The sequence below is a fragment of the Zootoca vivipara genome, chromosome 15 (genome assembly GCF_965207765.1).
Source record: "Zootoca vivipara chromosome 15, rZooViv2.hap1.1, whole genome shotgun sequence".
Taxonomy (NCBI): Eukaryota; Metazoa; Chordata; class Lepidosauria; order Squamata; family Lacertidae; genus Zootoca; species Zootoca vivipara.
The window spans coordinates 31,211,998-31,235,699 of NC_142598.1; the positions used below are offsets into that span (position 1 = coordinate 31,211,998).

The 23,702-nt window shown below is 41.3% G+C and overlaps 1 protein-coding gene across 12 annotated transcripts in view; it reads left to right on the plus strand.

Annotated features, from left to right (window-relative positions):
* The window catches only part of NFIB (nuclear factor I B), a 204,859-nt gene that overhangs the window by 135,008 nt on the left and 46,149 nt on the right, over positions 1 to 23,702 (plus strand). For 10 of the 12 annotated variants that reach the window (XM_035140574.3, XM_088658444.1, XM_088658447.1 and 7 more), the window contains exons 4-7: positions 641 to 709; positions 2,990 to 3,110; positions 4,159 to 4,277; positions 19,807 to 19,935. In XM_035140574.3, the coding sequence (XP_034996465.3) occupies positions 641 to 709; positions 2,990 to 3,110; positions 4,159 to 4,277; positions 19,807 to 19,935 (438 nt within the window). Of the gene's footprint in view, positions 1 to 640; positions 710 to 2,989; positions 3,111 to 4,158; positions 4,278 to 11,657; positions 13,385 to 19,806; positions 19,936 to 23,702 lie in introns of those variants that run through there. The other 2 variants (XM_088658448.1, XM_088658449.1) reach the window with 1 other exon arrangement.

Here is a 23,702-nt window from a genome sequence, read left to right on the forward strand (position 1 = left end):
AAACGTGCACATTTTAAGGCGCATCTAGTCCTGCCCACTGCAATGCAGGAATCTCAGCTAAAGCATGCATGGCAGATGGCCATCCGACCTCTGCTTAAAAATCTCCAAGGAAGGAGAGCCCACAACAGACCATTCGACAGTCGAACAGCTCTTACTGTCAGAAAGTTCTTCCTGATGTTTATTATTATTATTATTATTATTATTATTATTATTATTATTATTATTATTATATTTTAATTTATATACCACCCTTCATCTGAGGAACACAGGGCAGTTTACAGCATCGAGAGACAAAAATACGTAACATAACAACAAAATAATAACAGTTTTTAAAAATCTGTTTGAGTAAAAGGTTTGCCATTTTAGCCACTTTGAAACATACTTGAAACATTTGCTTGTGTGCAAGTTTGGTGTTGCCTAGGTCCGGGGGGGGGGGGGCAGTTTTCCAAAACAAATAGAAAACTGATCAAGAAAGTAATTATATGCTATTTATTTGCAATAATCTACCAATCTAGAAAGTCTCATAATAATTGGCAAATTCTGAAAATTTAGTTTTGTAGAATTTGAGTGAAGATTTGAATTTATGAATTTTTTTTTCATCCCATTGTAACTAATTGTATTTTCATGTTTTCCCTTCCAGTGTATCTTGAGGATAGTTTTGTAAAATCTGGAGTCTTCAATGTATCGGAACTGGTGCGGGTGTCGAGAAGTAAGCTTTATCTTCTTTTAACCTATAGTTTTGTGTATTACAACGTTTCTGGCTAAGAATCCGAACTCCAAACCACAGGAAACATTAACATTTGAAGCCAGTGGAACCCTAGCCTTGAGTTATAGTGAAATCTTCTCCCCCCTTGGCCTCCCATTGTTGAATTGGCATATTCTGACAAACCATCTGCTTTTAAAAATACAGGCAGTTTTCACGGGGATATACGCATTGTTTAGTGTGTATACAGTAGGATCTGATTATATATCTGATTAGTGAACCCTATGAATTTCACTAAATGACTTTGAGCAAGCGGCTAACATTCTGACTTGCCCTGTAGATAAGTTACATGTTTACAGAGTATATTTAATAAATTAATCCCATTCAATGAGGTCCACCAAATATGTACGATTATGGCTGCAAACATATGCACACTTCCTTATGAATAAGTGCCATCAAACTAATTTCTGAATAAACCTGCAAAAGATTTCAGCCTTTGGTTGAAAGACCAGGGTAAGATTGACATTTAAGTAATAGTTTCAGTTCTATACTATTAGCTTTGTTTTAATGAAGTATCAGGTTGATCTGTTCAGACAATTTATTTTCTACAAAGGTTTGCATACCAAGTTTAGTTTATACTGATGATTGCGAGGAAGTAAAAAAAAAAAAGCATGGAAATCAGTTAAACAAGGAATAAGCTTTCTTATGCTGGCAAGAAAGACATGTTATAAATGTTGTTGTTGTTGTTGTTGTTGTTGTTGTTGTTGTTGTTGTTGTTGTTGTTTAGTCGTTTAGTCGTGTCCGACTCTTCGTGACCCCATGGACCATAGCATGCCAGGCACTCCTGTCTTCCACTGCCTCCTGCAGTTTGGTCAAAGTCATGTTCGTAGCTTTGAGAACACTGTCCAACCATCTCGTCCTCTGTCGTCCCCTTCTCCTAGTGCCCTCAATCTTTCCCAACATCAGGGTCTTTTCCAGGGAGTCTTCTCTTCTCATGAGGTGGCCCAAGTATTGGAGCCTCAGCTTCACGATCTGTCCTTCCAGTGAGCGCTCAGGGCTGATTTCCTTCAGAATGGATAGGTTTGATCTTCTTGCAGTTCATGGGACTCTCAAGAGTCTCCTCCAGCACCTCATGAGAAGAGAAGACTCCCTGGAAAAGACCCTGATGTTGGGAAAGATTGAGGGCACTAGGAGAAGGGGACGACAGAGGACGAGATGGTTGGACAGCCTTTAGTATTCTAAATTGCATTAAAGTCATTCAAAAATATGCAGCAACAATGAAAACTTCCAATTTCAGGTGCATTTGGGATAATTACACTGTAACATGAAACAATTAGTTTAACGTTCTGGGCCCTTAGCCAATTAGCAAGTAAATTATATGTAAACTACCCCAAGAATTTGATTGAAGGGCACCAAGAAATAATAAATACACACATTTGTTGTAAATAAGTCATGTAATGCATGCTTGTATTAATGAAACTGAAAATAATGTATGGAACATATTAATGTATGTAAAATAAGAGTTTGTTTTCCAATCAATATTCTGTTTCATCAACTGAAACAAGCATGTGTTTATGGTGCATTTAAAATAATCCCATTTTTTGTGTTGTTGCGTCCAGAATAAATACATTTAAAATTGTGTAACAGAAGTATTGTACTTGTGACAGTAATTTTCACTTTTTTCATGAAATGTTGACGGAACGGGAGAACTCATAGAACTGGTTAATCACATAACTGTCTAGCTTTCCCCTGGTTATGGGTTAATTTTTCCTCGAATTATGCAACTAGGAAAATTAATTTCCTCTTGCTTCTCATTAGACAAAAATATAGAGAGAACTTCATTTAAGGGTGTGCTTTTGTTAGTGTTAAAGGGACGCAGGTGGCGCTGTGGGTTAAACCACAGAGCCTAGGGCTTGCTGATCAGAAGATCGGCGGTTCGAATCCCTGCGACGGGGTGAACTCCCGTTGCTCGGTCCCAGCTCCTGCCAACCTAGCAGTTCGAAAGCACATCAAAATGCAAGTAGATAAATAGGAACCGCTACAGCGGGAAGGTAAACGGCGTTTCCATGTGCTGCTCTGGTTTGCCAAAAGCGGCTTTGTCATGCTGGCCATATGACCTGGAAGCTATACGTCGGCTCCCTCAGCCAATAATGCGAGATGAGCGGCGCAACCCCAGAGTCAGTCACGCCTGGACCTAATGGTCAGGGGTCCCTTTACCTTTACTTTTGTTATTATTAAATTGCTCTTTAAAGCCTGGTATGACTATCTTAATGCTGTGTTCTTTAGCGCCTATAACCCAGGGAGCTGGAGTGAACTTCCCCATTGGAGAACTTCCAAGTCAACCATACTACCATGACATGAACTCGGGTGTAAACTTACAGAGGTCACTATCCTCTCCACCAACCAGGTGAGCATATTGTTTTTAAAAAGATCTAGCTATTGTTAGGGTGTTTTTGTTGTTGTTTTTGTTGTTGCTGCTGCTATTTTTTGTATTTTTATTTTTATATCTTATGCTTTATGTGGAAATTGTTTAATTCAGCAGTGTACTTATTGATGTGTTTTATTTACAGCTTAAGATTACCATTGTTATATTTTGATTATGCAACACTTTTTATGTCGTATGCCGCCTTCAGCATAGTTTTTAACCGCGGAAAGGCGGCGTGCAAATTAAATGATGACGAGGTGCAATATTGTACTTCTTAATTATGTGTAGACTAGTAACAGTTAAATATTTCCAATGCTTTCTATTAAAATGGAAGTTCAAATAGGTGTGATACATTTTACATTATGAAGAAAGTCAACAAAAGAGAGTGGAAGCTTTCAAAGCGATCATTTTGTCAAACAATAGCAGCCACACTGGGCAGCTCCCAACAGAATACTAAAAGCATGATAAAACACCAGTCATTAATGATACATGTTAAAATATGAGTGACACTCCACACACCTTTGTGATTCAAGAAATCTTAAATAAAAAGTCAGATATTAATAATAATAATAATAATTATATAATTTATACCCCGCCCACCTGGCTGGGTTTCCCAAGCCACTCTAGGCGGCTCCCAACAAAAAATTAAAAATGCAATAAAACATCCAACATTAAAAACTTCCCTAAACAGGGTTGCCTTCAGATTTCCTCTAAAAGTCAGATAATTGTTTATTCCCTTGACATCTGATGGGAGGGTGTTCCACAAGGAGGGCGCCACTACCAAAAAGGCCCTCTTCCTGGCTCCCCGTAACCCTACTTTTCGCAGTGAGGGAACTGCCAGAAGGCCCTCAGAGCTGGACCTCAGTGTTCGGGCTGAACAAGGGAGGCGGAGATGCTCTTTGTAAATCTAGTGCGATCCACGAATAGTTTTGGGCTTGACATGCCATCTGGATCAATAGAGGTGTCTGTTGTTGCTTTTAATACACTATAAAGGCATGTTAAATTAATGCTTCATCTTATATATTCACAGTAAGAGACCCAAAACTATATCCATAGATGAGAATATGGAACCAAGCCCAACAGGGGACTTTTATCCTTCCCCCAATTCACCAGCTGCTGGGAGCAGGACATGGCATGAAAGAGATCAAGGTGAGTAAATCCATATCTTTATAGAGCTTCGGACTCATTATCATTTGCGGAATTTTGTTTTACCTCATAAATACATTCATGCAGTTTGAAATGGAGATTCAAATCTAAATCTACTACTAGGCTGAAGTATGTTCCCAGACTTTTCAGACTTACAAAGTAGTGTTCATTAGTCATCATTAACCTTAGCACCATCCTTTTGTAAACACCAAGATATTGTGAATATGCATACCAATCCTTTTGCTAAAACAACAGTTTTCACTGGAAACGAAACCTGTCAAATTAGGGGGTCAGGATAGGTATTAATTTATTCATCTGACTCTCTGGCTAGCGCAATCCAGCAACGCTGGTAAATAATTGAATAAATTATTAAGCTTTCACCATATATTTTATAAGAAAATGAATAAACATTCTGCCTTGTTTCTGTGCCTTTAATAGCAAGTTGATATGAAAACATTAATAAAGTAAAGCTGCCTATGGCATGAAGAAAAATAAATGCCTTCACTTATTTTATTTCCCAATGTTGTTTTGCTAATAGAGGTTCGGAAGCAGGTCCAGAAAAGATCTAATAGCCTTAACCCTGGTGATTTGCCTTCCTATTTTATGCTCCCTAATGTCTTGAGATTTTCAGTTTGCTTCATTCTTAAATTATTTCTGTTTATCTTTACGTATAAGCCAATGAACATACTAGTTTACCCTCTACTGCCCAGTAACTGCTATCCTGAAAGTTATAGACATTTAGCCAGCAATCATGCCGCTCACTGTCCTTGCATGTAACAAACATAACAAAGTGACCTTCCGTTTATCATTTATTATTTTTATTTCCTTAAGGCATCCATATAAAGCGTGCATAAAAAATTAATCAGGCAGAAAATAAAATAAAAATTCACCTTAAAACCAAATAGAAACTTGAATACTTCCTTAAAATTCCCACTTTGTCATGCGCCTGAAGTTCAGCAAGGAGTGTGCATGTCGAAACTGAGTTGGGAGGGAGTTCCAGAACAACTGAATGCATGGCTTCTGGTAGTTCAGTTGTAAGGAGGAATAGCTCACTGCCTTGATAGTCAGCCACCCTTGGCATGGCCAGTCATTTAGAGTATCTTTTAAGAGCAGACATATTGAGAAGTCTTGGTGGCATCCTTTGGCTTAGTTGCAGGGGTGCCCAAACTTTTTTCAAAGAGGGACAGATTTGATGAGGTGAACATGGGTGAGGGCCGGCCAAAGTTGTTGAGCTTTTCTATGATTGAAGTTTACCCAAGGTTGTTGAGCTTTTTTAGGATTTTACCCCAGGACATATACAGCCACGGGGCTCAGATTAAATCGATTGGCGGGCCGGATCAGGCCCCCGAAACGGACTTGGACATGCCTGGCTTAGCGGCACAGATCCAGGTAGAGGCTTAGCCACCCCCCCTGTTGTAAAGGGACATTTTTAATTGGTTTTATCAACCAGTTCCTTCCCCACCTTCCCTTATGTGAGAAATATCTGAAATATAAATGGGGTACTTGAATAAAACAGTTTTTTACATTTGACTTTCTCTTGATACAAGTGATACCCCATATTCCTAGCTAAGTGGCAAGAGTAATAAGGCCTGGTTGAGTTCCACCTCCTCAGCGCCACTGTCTTGCCTTAGAGGACATCAGTGGCAGCTGTTTTCTAGTAACTGCCAGCAAGGGAGGGCTTTCACCTGCTGAGCCCCAAAGCCTTGTTTTAGACGACATCAGCATTTGTTGCCGGCAAGTCTTTCACTGATGTCCTCTGACATCATCACTGATGTCCTCTGACATCAGTGCATGGAAGTGGGGTTGAGGAGTTGAAACTCACCTAGCACATAACAGAGGCAAGCGAAGCATATCCGATCAGCAAAAATCAAACTTCCTTAGTTCTGGCTGATTGTCTCTGCCAGGATTTCATGCCCTTGTTTGCTATTTGAAAGACCTGCGATATTACACAGAAAAGTGCACGGGTTACTAGAATTAGGTATTTTTTTGGTAAAAGAATATAACTTCTCCTGAACCAGTGAAAGTTACCCATTCTCAGAAGATCCTTATCTTTCATCTCATCGCCTTATGATGTTACCCAGTTTCCCAGTTGAAATTAATAACTATTTCAAGCTTACACATAAAAATGAATTACATATTGTATACGGTATGCAATAGCCTTTGTTTCAGATTTATATTGATCATGGTTTTTTTGCCTCGTTTCTTTTTAACATAGCATTAAGAAGATGGTTTCTGTGCAGGGTTTTTACTTCAAGGGAATGTTACACATTTTGGCACAGTTCCATTTTAGTTATCTCTCAGCCCCTTTGCACCCCAGTCAGTATCCCCGTTCCCCCAAATGTTCTTTTTACTGCATGTTGAAACAATCTTTTATTTGGGTCAGTTTTTACATTCTTCCCACTTACCACAAAATATAAATTCAGAATGTACTCCCTCTTCCATAAATTTTCTATAAAGAATGCAATATTTATTTGTATCTTTTTATACATATATTTGCAAGCATGGGATTGGGCTTAAAATAAAAAAAAGACTCACCTATTTGTATGATCACTTCATGAGGGGAACAGGAAGGGGAAATGCTATGTGTGATGGGAACACCATCTGAACAGATGCTCTGTTTTGTTGTCGTTGATTTTTTTGGTACTGATTTCATGAAACGTCACCCAGTTCTTAAAACTTGAATGCTTGTATCATGAAGGATAATCTTTTAAGTTCCTTTGCATGGTGGTCTCTGCATAATTCTAGTTGTGGAGTGCAGAGTTCTGTGGTGCCTAAGCTTTGGTGACCTACAGTTAAGGAAAAAAATGGGTCTAAATGGATTCATGGTAAAAACCAATCATTTAAGGGCCCAAGGTTATGGAGTAGCATAAGTTCCTGTGCCCCCCCTTCTTTATTTGGCAATTTTAAGTATAGTCAACAATTTGAACTGAGGCATAGGAAAACGTAAAGGTAATGGGACCCCTGACCATTAGGTCCAGTCGCGACCTACTCTGGGGTTGAGGCGCTCATCTTGCTTTACTGGCCGAGGGAGCCAGTGTACAGCTTCCGGGTCATGTGGCCAGCATGATGAAGCCACTTCTGGCGAACCAGAGCAGCACACGGAAACACCATTTACCTTCCGGCTGGAGCGGTACCTATTTATCTACTTGCACTTTGATGTGCTTTCGAACTGCTAGGTTGGTAGGAGCTGGGACTGAAAAACGGGAGCTCACCCCATCGTGGGGATTCGAAATGCCGACCTTCTGATTGGCAAACCCTAGGCTCTGATCGGCGAGCCCTAGGAAAACATATCTGGGTGATAAATCATTTTCTCTCTCTCTCATGGTACTTGAGACATTGAAAAAAGCAACCTTTGTTATTCTTTTAGGATCTTAGTTCCATTGCTTTAGTCCTGCTCCTGTAATAGACGTTGATATGAAAGACATTGCTGGTGGCTATTGCCATGTGAATTACACAAAAGACATAGGCTAAAATGGGCAAGAAAATGGGTAAACATCATGTGCCTATGTCTGCAGAGGCAATTTTCAAAAATGGTCATTGCCCACCCTCTTGCAGCTCCTTTATCACGAACTATGCTGTATCAGGAATAATTTTCCCATGCAGATTTATTATAGGGACTGGACTGTTTTACTTTTTTGCAGTCTAACCTTTGACTGATAATTCATATTAGTTTATAGTCATTATAGTGCTGCATGGATGTGTTTGGAGTGTTATTAGCCAATTTCTTGCTATGTGTTTTAAATGGTTTCTGAATTGATTCCTATCCTGTCTCTTTAGTTTTAAGAGATGTTTGTCATGTCACTTTGCCTCTCAAAGGCTTAAATACTTACAATTTCCGTTGATGTGCTTCAATGATAAGCATGGCCTCCCATTGTAAACTAGACTGCCAGGCGTAGCATATCCTGAATGTGCAGACACAAATGTGTTTCCAACTTAGAATAAGATTGGTTTGGGATAGGCAGCATGATCAATCTTTCGGAGGAAACCTTTGACACATTCTAGGTTCCTCTCCGAGGCCTGGGTCCTTGGAGTTAAGTAGTTTCACTCAATCCACTGAACCCAGACTTCCAATAATGGTCGTCAAAATACCTGTCGTTACCTACTCAGTTCTAGAGAGCAATAGGATTCTTTATTGTGTACATCCACACAAGACACGTGGTTTGAGAATCCTATCAGAACACAACACACTCATTCTCTTCCTCATTGCACCCCCTTCACTCCTCGCTCAGCTTTACTCTTTTTTACACCCCTTTTATCTGTCAAACTCAACTCCGACATTCTATATCTGGGGCTTGCTTCACTCAGAATTCCATCACACTCACCTGTTGTCCGTCATTCTTCCACCCAAGACATTGTTATGTTGCATTATCAGAACAATACTTTTCCGGTCTCCTGAAATTCAGGGGCAGATGTGTTTATTACAATGAATAGGCACATTTGAGGTTTGGTTTTGTGTCGACTTCAGCATTGAGAACTATGGTTTTGATGTTATGAGTTGGTAAGTACCAAGGGACCTGGTACAGCTCATCCCCAGGGTCTCCATACGAGAGGACTCGGGTCACATCACAAAAGGAAAAAGAAGAAACACTATTGGCCAAATTGCTGCTTTCATAAGATTCTGAGGCTAGTGGCAGAAGATGAGATTGTTTGTAACCTCAGTTCCCAACATCCAGTTGCCATAAGAGTACGGTCATGTACTAATGGCAGGCACAGCTTTTCTAGAAGGTTCCTGAAGCTCAGCAGCACCTGAGATCTTTGCTCCACAAGTATGAATATGCAGAACCACAGTTACTGGTAAGTAATTCTTCTTTAAAGAAAAAGAAATGATGACAATCTTATCACAGTGTGAGAAAAGAGAATTTTGTGGGTTAAAAATATATATTCCATGGAATTTATGTTTCACCGTTTATTAAAGATTATTAAGTTAAAAGTCAGTGGTTAATATGTTATTTTATCTCTTGAGCCACGCTACCTTTTTGCACTCTCTCTCTCACACACATAAATATGGCATCTGATATGTTAATTACTTTAACATAACCCCCCTATTTATTCATTTAACTACTTTGCAGATTAATTTGAAATAGTATATGTAAGTACGTGTCAGGAGCGCAAGAGCTCAGTGCGCATGCCTTCTTCACGAAGTGCTCAAAAATTAGTGTGGGGACTTTGCAGTTCATTTAATTGGAAGGGAATGTGCAAAGCACTGACACAAAATAAAAGTTCAAAAGCACAATAATTTCACAGTAATAGACTGATCCGGTGCTGTTTCTGCCCGTGAGGTGCCTTCCTTGGCTTGAGCCGAGCTGAATCTCTTGGAGATGAAAGTGCACTTAAAGCAATCTGTCAAAGCATGACACACATTTTGGCCAGGATCCCAGAAGCTGCTTGGGGAGTAGTGGGGTACCTGAAGGTGCCTGGAATTTCAGATTAGAAATCCTGGCAACCAGAACCAAGCACATCACTCCCGAATCACCATAATGGTTTTCCAGAAAAGAGGGAGATGTTCTCTCCTCTTCCCAGGCACCACCGATGCAGCTGGCTATTTGGTAATTCTGCAACTTCTAACCTAACTGTTGTCAAATGAAACAAGTTGTTCTATAAATCTCCTAGGGTCTGGCTGCCTTTGCTAAGTACAGTGGTATCTCAGGTTAAGTACTTAATTGGTTGCGTGCTGAGGCACCAAGAGGACCCCCCAATAACTCACACAGACACCATAATTTTTGTTAAGGTTTTTGGCATTAAAATTTGGCCACAACTTTTTTTATTAAAATACAATCAATTAAATGTGAGTGGTTGCTTAGTCATTGGTTCCCAGCCATCTGTCTCCCGCCTGGGACAGATCTGACTCCCTCTAGCCTAGTAGGGGAGTCAGTAAGTAAGCAGCCCCTGAGAGAGGACGGGGCAGGGGGGACAAGCCCTTCTTTGTCCTCTCCCCAGATGCTCCCCGAGGCTCATGCGTGGTCCTGACCCCTAGCGGGGATAAACAGACAAACATGTGGAGCCCGGGATTCCTAACGGAATACTTCTATATGGCAGCAGCAATCACATGAGGGTCAGGCCCAGCCAAAATCTGTACCCCTCGACCAATTATTTGAACCAGTGACTAACCGCAACCTTACAAGTTGTGACTAATTGCAGTATGGTAGGCAAAAACCACCTGACACCAGCCAATCAGTCAAGTGGCAAAATCCCTACCAGGCCCCTGAATACAGGTGACCACCTAGACAGGCACTGCAAGGTCAAGCAAAGGGGCCTAAATGAAGCGGAGGGTGGGCGGGAGATTCGAAGCGAGCAGCAAAGAGGTAGCACAAACTGCTCCTTCAGCTTAAACCAAGCAAGGACTGTCAATCAACAAATTGCAACAAGGAAAAATCCCCAGCAACAATTAAACCACCAATCAAAGCCAAATATCAGACCATCCCAAAGGCCCTGGGTCGTCTTGTTAGCCCTGCCGCAACCCATGCTCTCTCCTATGGAGAGAACCTGTTTTCTGGAAGTCCGTAGTTAACCTGAAGCGTACTTAACCTGAAGCAAACTTTCCCATTGAAAGTAATGGAAAGTGGATTAATCTGTTCCAGACGGGTCCGCAGAGTACTTAACTTGAAAGTACTCAACCTGAAGCATACTTAACCCGAGGTATGACTGTAATTTGTCCCTTGAGTGAGAAATCTATACCATGTTTGCTCAGGGATGGTGGGCTTGGTCCTAAACTGAGAACCCTGATTTCCAATTGCAACGTACTGCCGAGGCATTCCAAAACCAAAAGACACCTTTTGGGTTGGACACTGAGACAGTGCAGGGAGCTGCAGACAGAGAATGGAAAGGAAAGATCCTGTCTGTACACACACAACATGGTGTTTCTTGAAAGCACTATTCAAAGCTAGGAGGCGATATGAAAACGAATAGTCATTCCATGGTTGAAATTGGTATGCAATGCGACTTTTCCTTTCCATCCTTACCCAGTTTTATGAAGTAATGAAATTATAGTTGATATTGCTTACTGTGGGAAATAAATGCATTCTTTAAAAAAAACACCCTTTGATGGGAAGAGGATCTTGCTTAGAAAAGGGGATAATTTAAAATGCAACAGGATGCAAAAAAACATTTGCCATTGAAAGGACTCTGCAAAGAACTGGCATGGGTTAAGAAGAAGCCCCCATACCCTATATATTTAATTAAATTCGTTTCTTGGAAAACAGCAGCAGTTTCGCGGCTCAACAGCAGTTAAACTCGTTGTTAACGTTAGAGTAAGACAACATATTTACTCGGGCGTGGAAAGTAATAGGGTGTTATGGTGTGTTCCTCGAGCATTGAATACAGATATAAAGATTTATTTGAAATTGTACATTAGGGTGTACAATTAAATACATTTTAATTTTACAGTTTCTTCATCATGCTCACTTTCCTATGGTTCTTCTGCGTTCAACAACAGCAAACTAGTACAACCCCAGCTTTCCATTAAAACAGAAGTGCTTGGATCCCCTTCGCCTGTTCTTCACCTTCCCCCTGCCGGACTTCCTTGTGATGAGGAACAAATATCTTCTGCAGAATATCCTCCTCCTGGACCTCTGCCATCTTTTGCTATCTCCCCATCTTCTGGACTTGCTTTCCCTGGAATTCCTTTAAATATGGGGCCATCTCCCGATGGGCCTTTCCTTATTAGACCCCCGTCTCACGGTTTTTCTAAAATGGAAATCTTAATTTCAGAACTTAGAGAATTAAAAGGGGAGGTACGTAGCGCTGTTCAGGAACTGAAAACCATAACTGGACAGCTAGGCCAGCTGCTCACCTACACAGGACAGAAAAATGCAATTCCCAAGGCACACAGTGAAGGTTAAGCCCTATTTTTTCTCCCCTGGAGAAACATTCTTTTCCTGGACAACACATTTATTCCCTAAGGATGCCCATTTGATTTATTCCCTAAGGATGTCCTTACAGGATGCCGATTTGATTGTGTTAACTGTGTATTCTGTCCTAACGAAAGCATGACCAAAAGCTTCTTTTAAGAGAGTTATATATCTATATTCCGCTAGCAATTTGTTGTACTGTTGTAAATATTTAACATCTCACAATATATCCTAATAAATGTATACATGCACTATACACCAGCCTTTATTGTGTTTTATTTCAAGTTCTTACCATCAGCTCTTGCTTTCCTAAAACGAATCCCTGCAAAGGAGCGGTTTACAACATAAAACGAAACAGAGCGGGGGAATAACAGAAGGAATAGAGAGGGGAAGATAGCTGGCAGAGGACGAGTGCAAGGAAGGGGGATCCTCGCAAGTCAAGGGGAGGACTAGGCGATAAAGATCCATAATACGTACAGTGGTGCCTCGACTTACGAATTTAATCCGTTCCGAAGGCACCTTCGTAGGTCGAAAAATTCGTGAGTCAAAAAGCGCCATTGGAAATGCGATTTCCTATAGGAATGCATTGGAAATGGAAAAATTCGTAAGTCGAAGCAGCCCCATCTAAAAATTCGTAAGTCAAAAAAACCCTACCTAAAACCGCCGTGGTTTCCATTCGGGTGTCAAGAAATTCGTAAGCGTGCAGCCATTTGCCCCATTCGTAAGTCGAAAAATTCGGTTGTCGAGTCGTTCGTAAGTCGAGGTACCACTGTACTGTATAAAAAGCATCCCAAAGCATTTGTCCATTGCAGAGTTTGCACATGAGAGTCCTTGTAATCATGACCTGACAGATGGATGCCTTCCGTATACCTCTTGAGTAAAAACCAACCAACCAGGTAGGGCCATAAGATATTCTGGCCGTTGCTGGATTGGAAGGTCAGCTCTCCCAATACTGGGAGGCTCGTTGTTGCAAAAGCTCTGTATGTAAGAACCGGTGCCTGAGTTACCTTTCCATCCTCTTCCATCCCAATCCCTTTTCCTTTTGTGTTGCGTCTTTTTAAATGGTAAGCCTGAGCGCAGGAATTGTCTTATTATGGATATTTGTAAGCCGTTCCGGGAGCCTTCCCCCCCTCCCCCCAACTAAAGAAAAGGGTTAAATCCTTTCAACAAACCCATGTAAGAGGTTCCATGTTGCTGGAATATAGTTCAAAAATATGTTCATATCAGATAGCCAGGTCAGTAGCTAGTTGTTATCCAGATATGAACCTCAATAAATAAATAAAAAAGAAAGGAAAAAGGCACAGGTAGGCATTAACTGTTTTCTTGCTGCTTTGAATTTAAGGCAATGGACACTCCTGATCATCCTCAGCAATGTCTGTTGCCGCCTGGAGAGCTTTGGGAATGTAATTTTCCTCTGCCTCTCGGCTCATTGGATTCAGATGCCAAGCACTGTAAATACTTTCCCTGTCTCTCCTCAAAATACAATACAGCGGACGCTCGGGTTGCGAACGTGATCCGTGTGGGAGGCACGTTCGCAACCCGCAGCATTCGCAACCCACAGCGCTGCGTCTGCGCACGCGCGGGTTGCGTTTTGGCGTGTCTATGCATGCACAAAACGTAATATAGCGCTCCGGCACATGTGTGAGCGCTGAAACCGGGAAGTAACCCATTCCGGTATTTCCGGGTTCAGCGCAGTGCGCAACCCGAAAACACACGAACTGAAACGTCTGTAACCTGAGGTATGACTGTATCTCAAATTATCTGATCAGAGAAGCTGCTGCTTTAAAGTCAAACCTACAATCAACCGCCCTGATATCTTCTGATGAAGGGCAGTATATAAATTTAACAAACACCACCACCACCAGTAATAATAATAATAATAATAATAATAGCAGCAGCTAGGGCTTTTTTCCAGCCTGAACTAGCTGGAAATCAGTTCTGGCCCCTCTCAGGTGGGCGCTATTGCCATTATAAAATAATAAGGGAAGTGTTGGTGGAGAGTTCCGGCACTTCTTTTTCTAGAAAAATAGCACTGGTAATAGCCTAATACTCAGTCGAACAATGGCTTTCTAGGGTCTAACCTGAGGACCAAACTAGATATGACATGGGAGATCTGTTATCAGAATCTCCTGTGATTTTTAGGGATTTTTAAGCTAGGGGCAGCTGCATATATCCTGTCATAGACTTAGTAGTTTTTCAAACTGGCTAACACCAGGACTAAAAAAATACTGATTTTACTTGATTGATTTGTGCTGTAAACCAATATTTCTTAGATTCTTAATACTAATACACTGCACTCAGTAGCATTTTTGTTTAGTGTTTTGTTTTGTTTTTTACCCTAGAGGCATTATGAACCTCAGTGATACGCCAGTTCTTAATGGACAAACAACATATTAGCCAGTATCAAGTGCAATACGTTTGGCTTTTACAATTAAATTTCCTCACAGCCACCAAGGCTTTGCTTTTTGCTTTTAAAGTTCTGTCTCTGTCGGTTATGAAATTATCTGAAGAAATGACCTAGATGATGTAATCCACAACATTTTTCTGTAAGTGTATAAATCTAATAGCCTGTTGTTAGTTTTGGGTAGGATTTTGTAATCGGGTGTTCTTAACATTGCAGAGTGATCTTGCTAGTACAGTCGTATTATAGGTATATTCTACAGCATATTGATGCTTCTAATTTTTGGAGAACATTAGGAAAGATCTCATCATCATGACAGACAGGTTGAGGAGGCTGCCCGAGTGAAGGCCTGTGTAATTCAAGGATCTCTTGGAACTGTATTAACACATGTGTGCACTTTGTGGTGCTGTGGTCTAAACCACTGAGCCTCCTGGGCTTGCTGATCGGAAGGTCGGTGGATCGAATCCCCACGCCAGGGTGAGCTCCCGTTGCTCTGTCCCACTTCCTGCCAACCTAGCAGTTGGAAAGCACACCAGTGCAAGTAGATAAATAAGTATCGCTGTGGCGGGAAGGTAAACGGTGTTTCCCTGTGCTCTGGTTTCCGTCACAGTGTTCTGTTGCGCCAGATGCAGTTTAGTCCTGCTGGCCACATGACCCGGAAAGCTGTCTGTGGACAAACGCCAGCTCCCTCGGCCTGAAAGCGAGATGAGCACTGCAACCCCATAGTCGCCTTTGACTGGACTTAACTGTGCAGGGGTCCTTTACATTTTACCTTACTTTGCTCATGGATTCATAATGCTCCTTTTTAGTGGAGCATTCTTATTGAGGTCAGCTTTTGCCTTCACCTTGATTGTTTCTCCAAGTGCAGCTTTTATGCGGGGAGTGAGGAGGGAATTAAGGGACAAAAAAAACCTGTCTCCCAGTTTGGGCAGAGTAACTTTTCTGCCCATGCATAAGCTCTGTACTATGAACAAACTTACATCAAAGTATGGTAGTCCATCTCTTTCCTAGGCATATATGAAGATGACATCTTTTACCCTTCATAGTTAAGGAAATTAATCCTCTGGCAACTCACCAATGCTTTATCTAGCACCTGAAAATGATAAAATACAGTCCAATTTGTAATGACTGTTTTAAGTCAGCGAGGGGTTATTTTTTATGTATTGTATGCATTTAGAGTCAGGTACTAACTTGTCCCCCCCCCCTTTAAAGAATTTTCTTAGGTGTTAGAATGATTCCTCCCTTCCTGCTTAATTAGGGAAGACTGAAGAGGAATAAATAATTCAGTCAGGCTGGCATTTCCTGAAATAGTTGGGTCCATTTGCAGAAGATGCAATCTGTGGTTGGTTTGTTTTTTTTAAGTATTACTTTTGCGCCACTTGAGCACTGCACAAAAAAGTGAAAATAAATCGATAGATGGTGTTCTGATTGCATAAGACACCATGCACATCCTTTTATGCAAGAGGAAGCAGAAGAACCATGACAGGGCACGCCTATTACAGCACTTTGAACTCTTGCACAAATGTTTGTGGAATAACTCCTAACTATAGTCCTTCTGCTTACTGTTACTTGGCTTCAATGTAGTGCTCCTTGCAGAGAAAGATTTCATTTAATTAAGCAGCTTGAAGCTGCGACTAAATGGAGGTGGATTTGGGAATTAAGCCGGGCTGGCTGCAGTAGATGCAAAACTATTCTTTCTGCGTCTGTGCCCCTATTCCTTGGTGGCTCTCCTCCGGTAGATTCATGGGAAAGTGAACATGTTGTGTTGCTGCCTGTGAAAGGCGAGCAGGTGTCCAATGCAGGCAGGTGGGTCCTTGAACTCTGCCTCTCTCACAAGTTGACTCCAGGAATGTTCCATTAACAGGTGGCTCGCTGATTGGGGTGTGCCATGTGACATTTATCGAGGGAGCCCCTGGGATGGCAGGCAGCTCCATACAGAGGCAGAGGGCCTGTGCTTTTGATGAGGAAATTGCTGAAACTCATGTCTCATTAGTGTTTCCTAAGGTTCTTTGGAAGCAAACAACAGTTTAATTAAAGTCTGACGTAAACACATTTCTGCACTCCTTCCCCGCAGCATTTTATCACATTAGAATTGATCAAAATAGTTGCCTTGGGCTGACTTGAACAGATATACATCTGGAGCGCCATTTGTGCAAGCTGCCGTTGAGCTGCCTACATACATTATGCTTCACAGCAACTCTCTCTCTCTCTTGCCTTCCTTTGTAGATGGAATTACGTTGTTGGGAGATGAGTTGATCTAACGTTCTCCCCCCCCCCCCAATTTGCATAAGCCTTTATCCCTTTGATGTGCTAGTGTTTTAAATTATAACATAACGCGGTCCAGACATGCATATTCTTCACCTTTATAGTATTATGCAAGAATAACTTCCAAGCTTTTAATCTAGCCATACTTCCGTTTAATTCCACCACCAACTCAACACCAGTCTTATTCAGAGACGTGTATGAATGTTACGATCTTGTGTTGTATTAGCACAATGTTCATTTTTAACTGGTGTCAGCTGAAGATGCCAGCGCTTATAATCCTGTAGAGAAGCATTACCGGTAATTGTTTATCTCCCCTCTATCCCAAATGAAGGAGATATATATGTGGTTCCCATTCTGACACAGTCCTGTTGCATATTCTTTCCCAATTACTCAGTATTATCAATATATATATATATCAAACTGAAGATGTAGAAGAATGGATTATTGCATTTTAACAGAGCACTAAAAAGATATTGTAAGAAATGTCATTTACAGAACATTAGTTGATAAAACCGGTGCTGAAATAAAAATTGTAAAATGAACAAATGCTGCGGGTGGTTGTACAATATCTCAGTACTTAAAGACTTGGTGAAGACTTGAGCCTATGGAAAGAATAACATTGTAGGTGCCTGCCAACCCTCAGTGAGGAGGGCATTCCACATTCGAGGCACTAAGAAAACTTGTTCTCCTAATACTCTATACTTGGATTTGGGACACCAAGAAGGACCTATCCTTCAGAACTTAACAGCTGGGCAGGTTTTCCTTCAGATATCTGGGTCTCAGGTTGCATAGAGCTTTATACATCTACAGTATAAACAGCATCTGGTTGGCCACTGTGAGAACAGGATTCTGGCCCAGATGGGCCATTGGTTCAATCCAGCAGGCTCTTCTTATATTCTGAACAACATTACCACGTTGAATTGGGCCTGGAAGCCCATTGCTAATCCCGTGGAATTGCAGTAACACGATTCCAGCTGGCTGACTCGCTAACCTGGCCACCGCATTTTGCCGTAACTACAGCTTCTGGGACATCAGCGAGGGCAGCGCCATGTAGAGTACATGCAAAAAGGGAGATTTACAGTAATCTAAAGGGGAGGTGACCATTTTAGTGCTTTTTGCCCTCGAGGTGGCAGTTGGGTGTGGAGCTTGCATCACCGCCACCCCCCACATACCATTTTAACGGACTGTCTTCTTAGCGCTGAAATTATATAAGTATGCAAGAGTCACCTTGCCGAAAGCAAATTTTATTTAATTTTATGAAGCGAATGTGTATAATGGCTTTTGTGCTGGGAGTAGAAAGGGTGTTGTTGTCTAGCAAAACGAAAAGGTGCTAGCCAAAGAAGAAGGGTGCTGCTACTTACAACTCTTGTAGATGCAAGTTTATGTTATAAGATACTGATTTCAGTTAGACATTAAAGTGAATATTCATTTTTTCAGTATTTTGTCTCACTCTTCCAAGTATTTCAGGGCCATCATGCTCACATCAGCTCAGAGAGGTCAGTTAGGCTGAGAAAGAGCCCATGTTTTCTTAACCCACAACTCTTTAAAATTTACACAAGGCAAATTAATACTTAGTTTTGTAAAATGGCTTTTTGTAGAGCTTTTCCAATCTTTTGATACATGCAGGTGTTTTTCTTGAATAATATTGGAGACACACGTCAAACTACACTCAAAAAGAGTGTCTTCTTTGTATGCCTTCTCTGTCTACTCTCCAGCAAGTGGATGGACAGGCAGTCTGTGAAAACGAATCATGGGAAGGGTTCCTCCAGCTTGCTTCCTGTTCATTTGCTTCACATTTCTAAGATTTTTCAGAAAATTCTTGGAGTCTTTCCAAGAGTTTTCTGAGGTCACTTCCAGATGAACCGTATATTGAGCAGCCGCCCAGATTCGTTTTCGCGAAAATTGTGGAGGTTATACGCTGTTGTTGTCAAGTGGTTGTTATGCTCCACTTTTCTTACCGCAAAAAGTCTGAATCGTGCTAGAAGTTGCTTTATCTCAATGAACACACCACTTATCTTTGCTGTGGGCTATGAAGGTGCACTCTTATTCTGCAGATGGCATGTGCTGGCATCTACCCAATTGTGTGAAAGATTCACGCCCAAGCTCAACCTTCTGGAAGCACCCTTAGAGAGAACTGGAAAGGACGCTTGAGTCTTTGGTAGCTTTCTGCCAGCCCCCAAGTTCTCCATAATCACTCTGCCTTCTCCCCCCAAAACTCCTCAGTTTAAAGAGGCGGCGAGTGATTGCAGGATCGTTTTTTAAAGATTGAAGTGTTTCCAGCAACAATGAAGGATTCTGAGCATACTTAGAAACTTCCATTACTGCCAGGAACCTTGGGAGTGATGCTATCCATTTTTCCTGTTTTGGTATACTGAGAACAAGGATAAACTGAAAATTTTGGTTTTCAGGGCCACAGTGGTAATGGGTGGCTTAAGAGTGAAGCTTAATTTTGCCGCAAGTCCCCCAACACACACACACACACACACACACACACACACACACACACACACACACCACAAGGTTAAGTTTGGGAAAGGGGCAATCAGTGGATTCATCCTATTGCAAACCAGACTGAAATTTGCTGGGGGTCTGGGCTCATCTCAAAATGGGCTTTGTCAGTGGAGTAGAACCACTTCAGTTTTATAGCCCCCTGCTTTTGTGGCATGCTCACCCCAGTAAAGTCTGCCTGGTGCCATCATTAACACTGCATTTGTTCCAGGCAAAAACTTAACGCTTTTCTCAGACATTGGATGAGTTAAGATGATTTTTTCCCCCTGCCTACTAATGGTACATTTTCATTGCTGAAGTTTTTACTGCTGTTTCATTGGGTTTTATATAGGTCACTCTACGGCTTTTAATATAATGCAATGTTCTTCTCTTTTTATCATATACGATGCTGTATTCTTTTAATTGTTAAACGTTGCTTGGAGTTTCTTCGTGTGCCGAGTGACTGATAAACAAGAATGGTGCTATGTGACCTCTAGGCTAACGTATCTATTATGTCGTGTCGTCACTGCAGATATGTCTTCTCCTACAATGAAGAAAACCGAAAAGCCTTTGTTTAGCACTACATCTCCCCAGGATTCTTCACCAAGACTGACCACTTTCCAGCATCACCATCCAGGGATCCCGGGAGTTACACACAGTGGTGAGGATGCAAGAGGGATGGAAAAACTCTGAACCCTGGGCTAGTCTTTCCCCAGCCACAATAATGCCCCTTTTATTGACTTAATGCTCAATTTAATGTTCAGCACAAAGTTATATGAAGGAAGAGATTCTGAGAAGTTCAGTGTGCTTTAGCTAGAATAAATCTCTTGAAACCAGGGAAAAAAACCACTTTCACAATCCCACCCCACCCCAACATTATATCTGTATTATATGTCACAGAAGTTTATTTACTGCTACATGATATAGTTTCCTGGGATGACAAATAATCTCAAAATGGATGTGAATCTGTAATTATATGTTACTTGTTAAATATTGTTCTCCTGTGGAAATTAATTATCACAATGAGGTTCTAGTGATAAGGAGATTGACATGCAGAACTTGAGTAAAATTATTTCCTTGAAAATAAGTTCAGAATAAAAATAAGGGAATGCTTAGGTTATGAATCACAAAAGCTTACAGTATTGATAACTTCCTAAATTTAATATTGCCTTTTCCAAGGGTCTTTCCATTAGTAAGCCATAGAATACGTTCCATAGGTGCAGTATTACATTAATAGCACAATCTCTTGCATATTTTCTTGGAAATAAGTATCATTTTGCCCACCCATGTAAATGTGTGTTAGGATTGCAGCCAAAGAGGTAGCATGCAACTTGAACAGGCTTATTTCAAAGGCTTAAAAAAGGGTGTTCTGAAAGGGTGAACTATAAATAGGGAAGTGATTTTTCTCCAACACAGATTTCCTCAGTTGATAACAAAATAGTTCCTCTCCGTTTCCTTGCTACTCTAAACTCAAAACATGGAAGGATTATTATTATTATTTGCTTAAACAACTATCCCTTAGTGTCGCATTTTTAATTGCCGCCTTCTTTATTAAGAGAGATCCCAGAAGGACCTAGGAACCATCTGAATCTTCTCCTTCGGGCACATAATAGCCCGAATAACTGCACTGAGAAAAGAATGAATGGGATCTAGAGGAAAGAGGTTGGGGAAATTAGCATAAGCAGAGGAGAGAAAAGAAAAGAACACTTATAGAAGAAATGTGTATTTGTGGAACAGCCATATGACCCACAGAAGAATAAAAACTACCAAGGAAACAAAACTGCTCAAGAAACGCCAAACAAGATCCTTCAAAATGTCTTGCAGCACTTCACATTTGTATCTTTTTTAAAAAATTGAAAGCACCCTGAAATGGCTTCCAAGCTTTCCCCTGTCTGCTACGAAACAAGCATACAGTCATACCTCGGTTTAAGTATGCCTTAGTTTGAATACAGTATTTGCAGTTTAAGTACTCCGTGGACCTGTCTGGAACGGATTAATCCACTTTCCATTACTTTAAATGGGAAAGTTCGCTTCAGGTTAAGTACGCTTCAGGTTAAGTACAGACTTCCTGAACCAACTGTGTTTGTAAACCGAGGCACCACTGAAATTGATATTATAAAACTGACTTCATGTTGATAGTACTCTGCCACATAACCTGAGTACTTACAGGCTGTTAGGCTATACACAGACCAATGTATTTTAATACTTTGTTGGAAGCCGCCCAGAGTGGCTGGGGAAACCCAGCCAGATGGGCGGGGTTTAAATAATAAATTATTATATTATTATTACACAGCAAGGTGTCCCCTCCCGCCCATGTTTAAAGCCTCTTATCTATGCTGCTGTTCACACTACAAAGGGAGCAGGGTGCCAAATGCACTGACGCTGACACCTGCGCATGCGTTGTCATCGGCGCATGTGCCACAGCTTCCTGGAATGCACACACCTCAGCCTAACTGCAGCTTCTGTTTTCCAATTGGATGGAAGCTAGTTTGAGGCACAGAACATTGGCCAGGAGTATTTTCCAGGAAATACATCTGGATTGTGGCCAACAGCATGTGCGCTTGACTTCAAAGACCAGAGGTGGGAGGTGTGCTGGAGCCAGTGTAAGCAGCAATGTGTACACAGCATTAGTATCAACTTTGTCTTTAGCTGAAATGCTGAAGACAGATTGTTGCACTTAGGAAAGCGTCATCATAAAGTTTTAAAGCAAAGCACTTAATATCTCATGAGCTGCTGGAGTTTTGATGCAGTGATGTGCTTGGGAAATCTATAGATACCGTGGAGCACTTTTTGTGTATAGTTCCACAAGGGTCTTCTAGTCCAACCCCCTTGCAATGCAGGAATCTTTTTGCCCAACATGGGGCTCGAACCCGTGATCCTGAGATGAAGAGTCTCATGCTCGACCAGCTGAGTTATCCTTCACACATTATCCCCTTATATAAATAGAATGTGATTATTGTGTACATGTAGTGACATACATGTAGTCCCATGGACTGCAAGAAGATCAAACCTACCCATTCTGAAGGAAATCAGCCCTGAGTGCTCATTGGAAGGACAGGTCCTGAAGCTGGGGATCCAATACTTTGGTCACCTCACGAGAAGAGAAGACTCCCTGGAAAAGACCCTGATGCTGGGAAAGATGGAGGGCACAAGGAGAAGGGGACGACAGAGGATGAGATGGTTGGACAGTGTTCTCGAAGCTACGAACATGAGTTTGACCAAACTGCAGGAGGCAGTGGAAGACATGAGTGCCTGGCGTGCTCTGGTGCATGGGGTCACAAAGAGTCGGACACGACTAAATAACAACAACAACAAGAAGAAGTGACATAATTTACATGCCCAGTGCAACAACTCTGTAGTAACCAAATATTATGTATTACAGTGGTTTTAGACATTACATACACTCTTCATGGAGAAATTTGAGGGTGCAGGAGAATTCAAGGAAAAAATTATGTATAATATACGATAACTATTTTTGTTCAGTACTGATATTGGCATTGGGAAGGCATTTTCCTCGGCCCAAAGTTGAATATTAATTAGTATTTTCACAATGGGCAGCTAATTATTCATAGTGTTATTGCTTAGTAATCCTTCCCCTACCCCCAACATACCGTATTGGCCTGAATAGAATAGAATAGAATAGAATAGAATAGAATAGAATAGAATAGAATAGAATAGAATAGAAGCCTTTGGCTAATTTTTTAAAAATTTGCAACTTTATGCCACCGGCAAATTGGAGCGGCTCTCCCCCCTCAGGAAGCAGCCCGGGAGCGCAGAGCAACAGCCCAAAATGCCTCCCACCACTCGAAGCCTCCCCTACATCAGATGAGAGAAGGGGGGGAGGGGGGAAGACCGCTGACAAAGCAGCACAGCTCCCCCCAGAAAGCAGACTGGAAGCGTAGGGTAATGGCGCCCATCCTATCCGAGGTTCCCATACCTCCCCAAGCCGCTGAATTTTACGGGTGCGGCTTATATTCGGGCCAATTTGGTACATTAGCAGGGGTGTAGCACAAAGCATTGTGGAATCATTTGCTGGCTCTTACGACTCTTTGTTTCCTCCCACATAGAAAATTACTTTGGGTCATACTTGATAACTAAAATACGTTTTCCTTAGGGCGATGATTTCTATTTTTAAAGAAAGGTCTGAATAAAGTATGTGAAATGTGATGATTTTGCCTTTTATGCCTTTAGAAAACAGCAATGGTATATTTAATTAACAAAAATTATAGAACACTTGATTTTAAGAAAACAAAATGTTACGAGTCAAGTGTTTTTGAGCAACATGAGAACAAGCCTTTTCTGCAGTGGCTCCGCATTTGTGGACTGCTTGACGCCTTCATTACAGTGCATAGCTTTAGGCACCAAAAACATTCCTCTTCTCCCAGACCTTTGGCTAATTAAGCGGTCTCCAGTCTTTTAAACTATGTG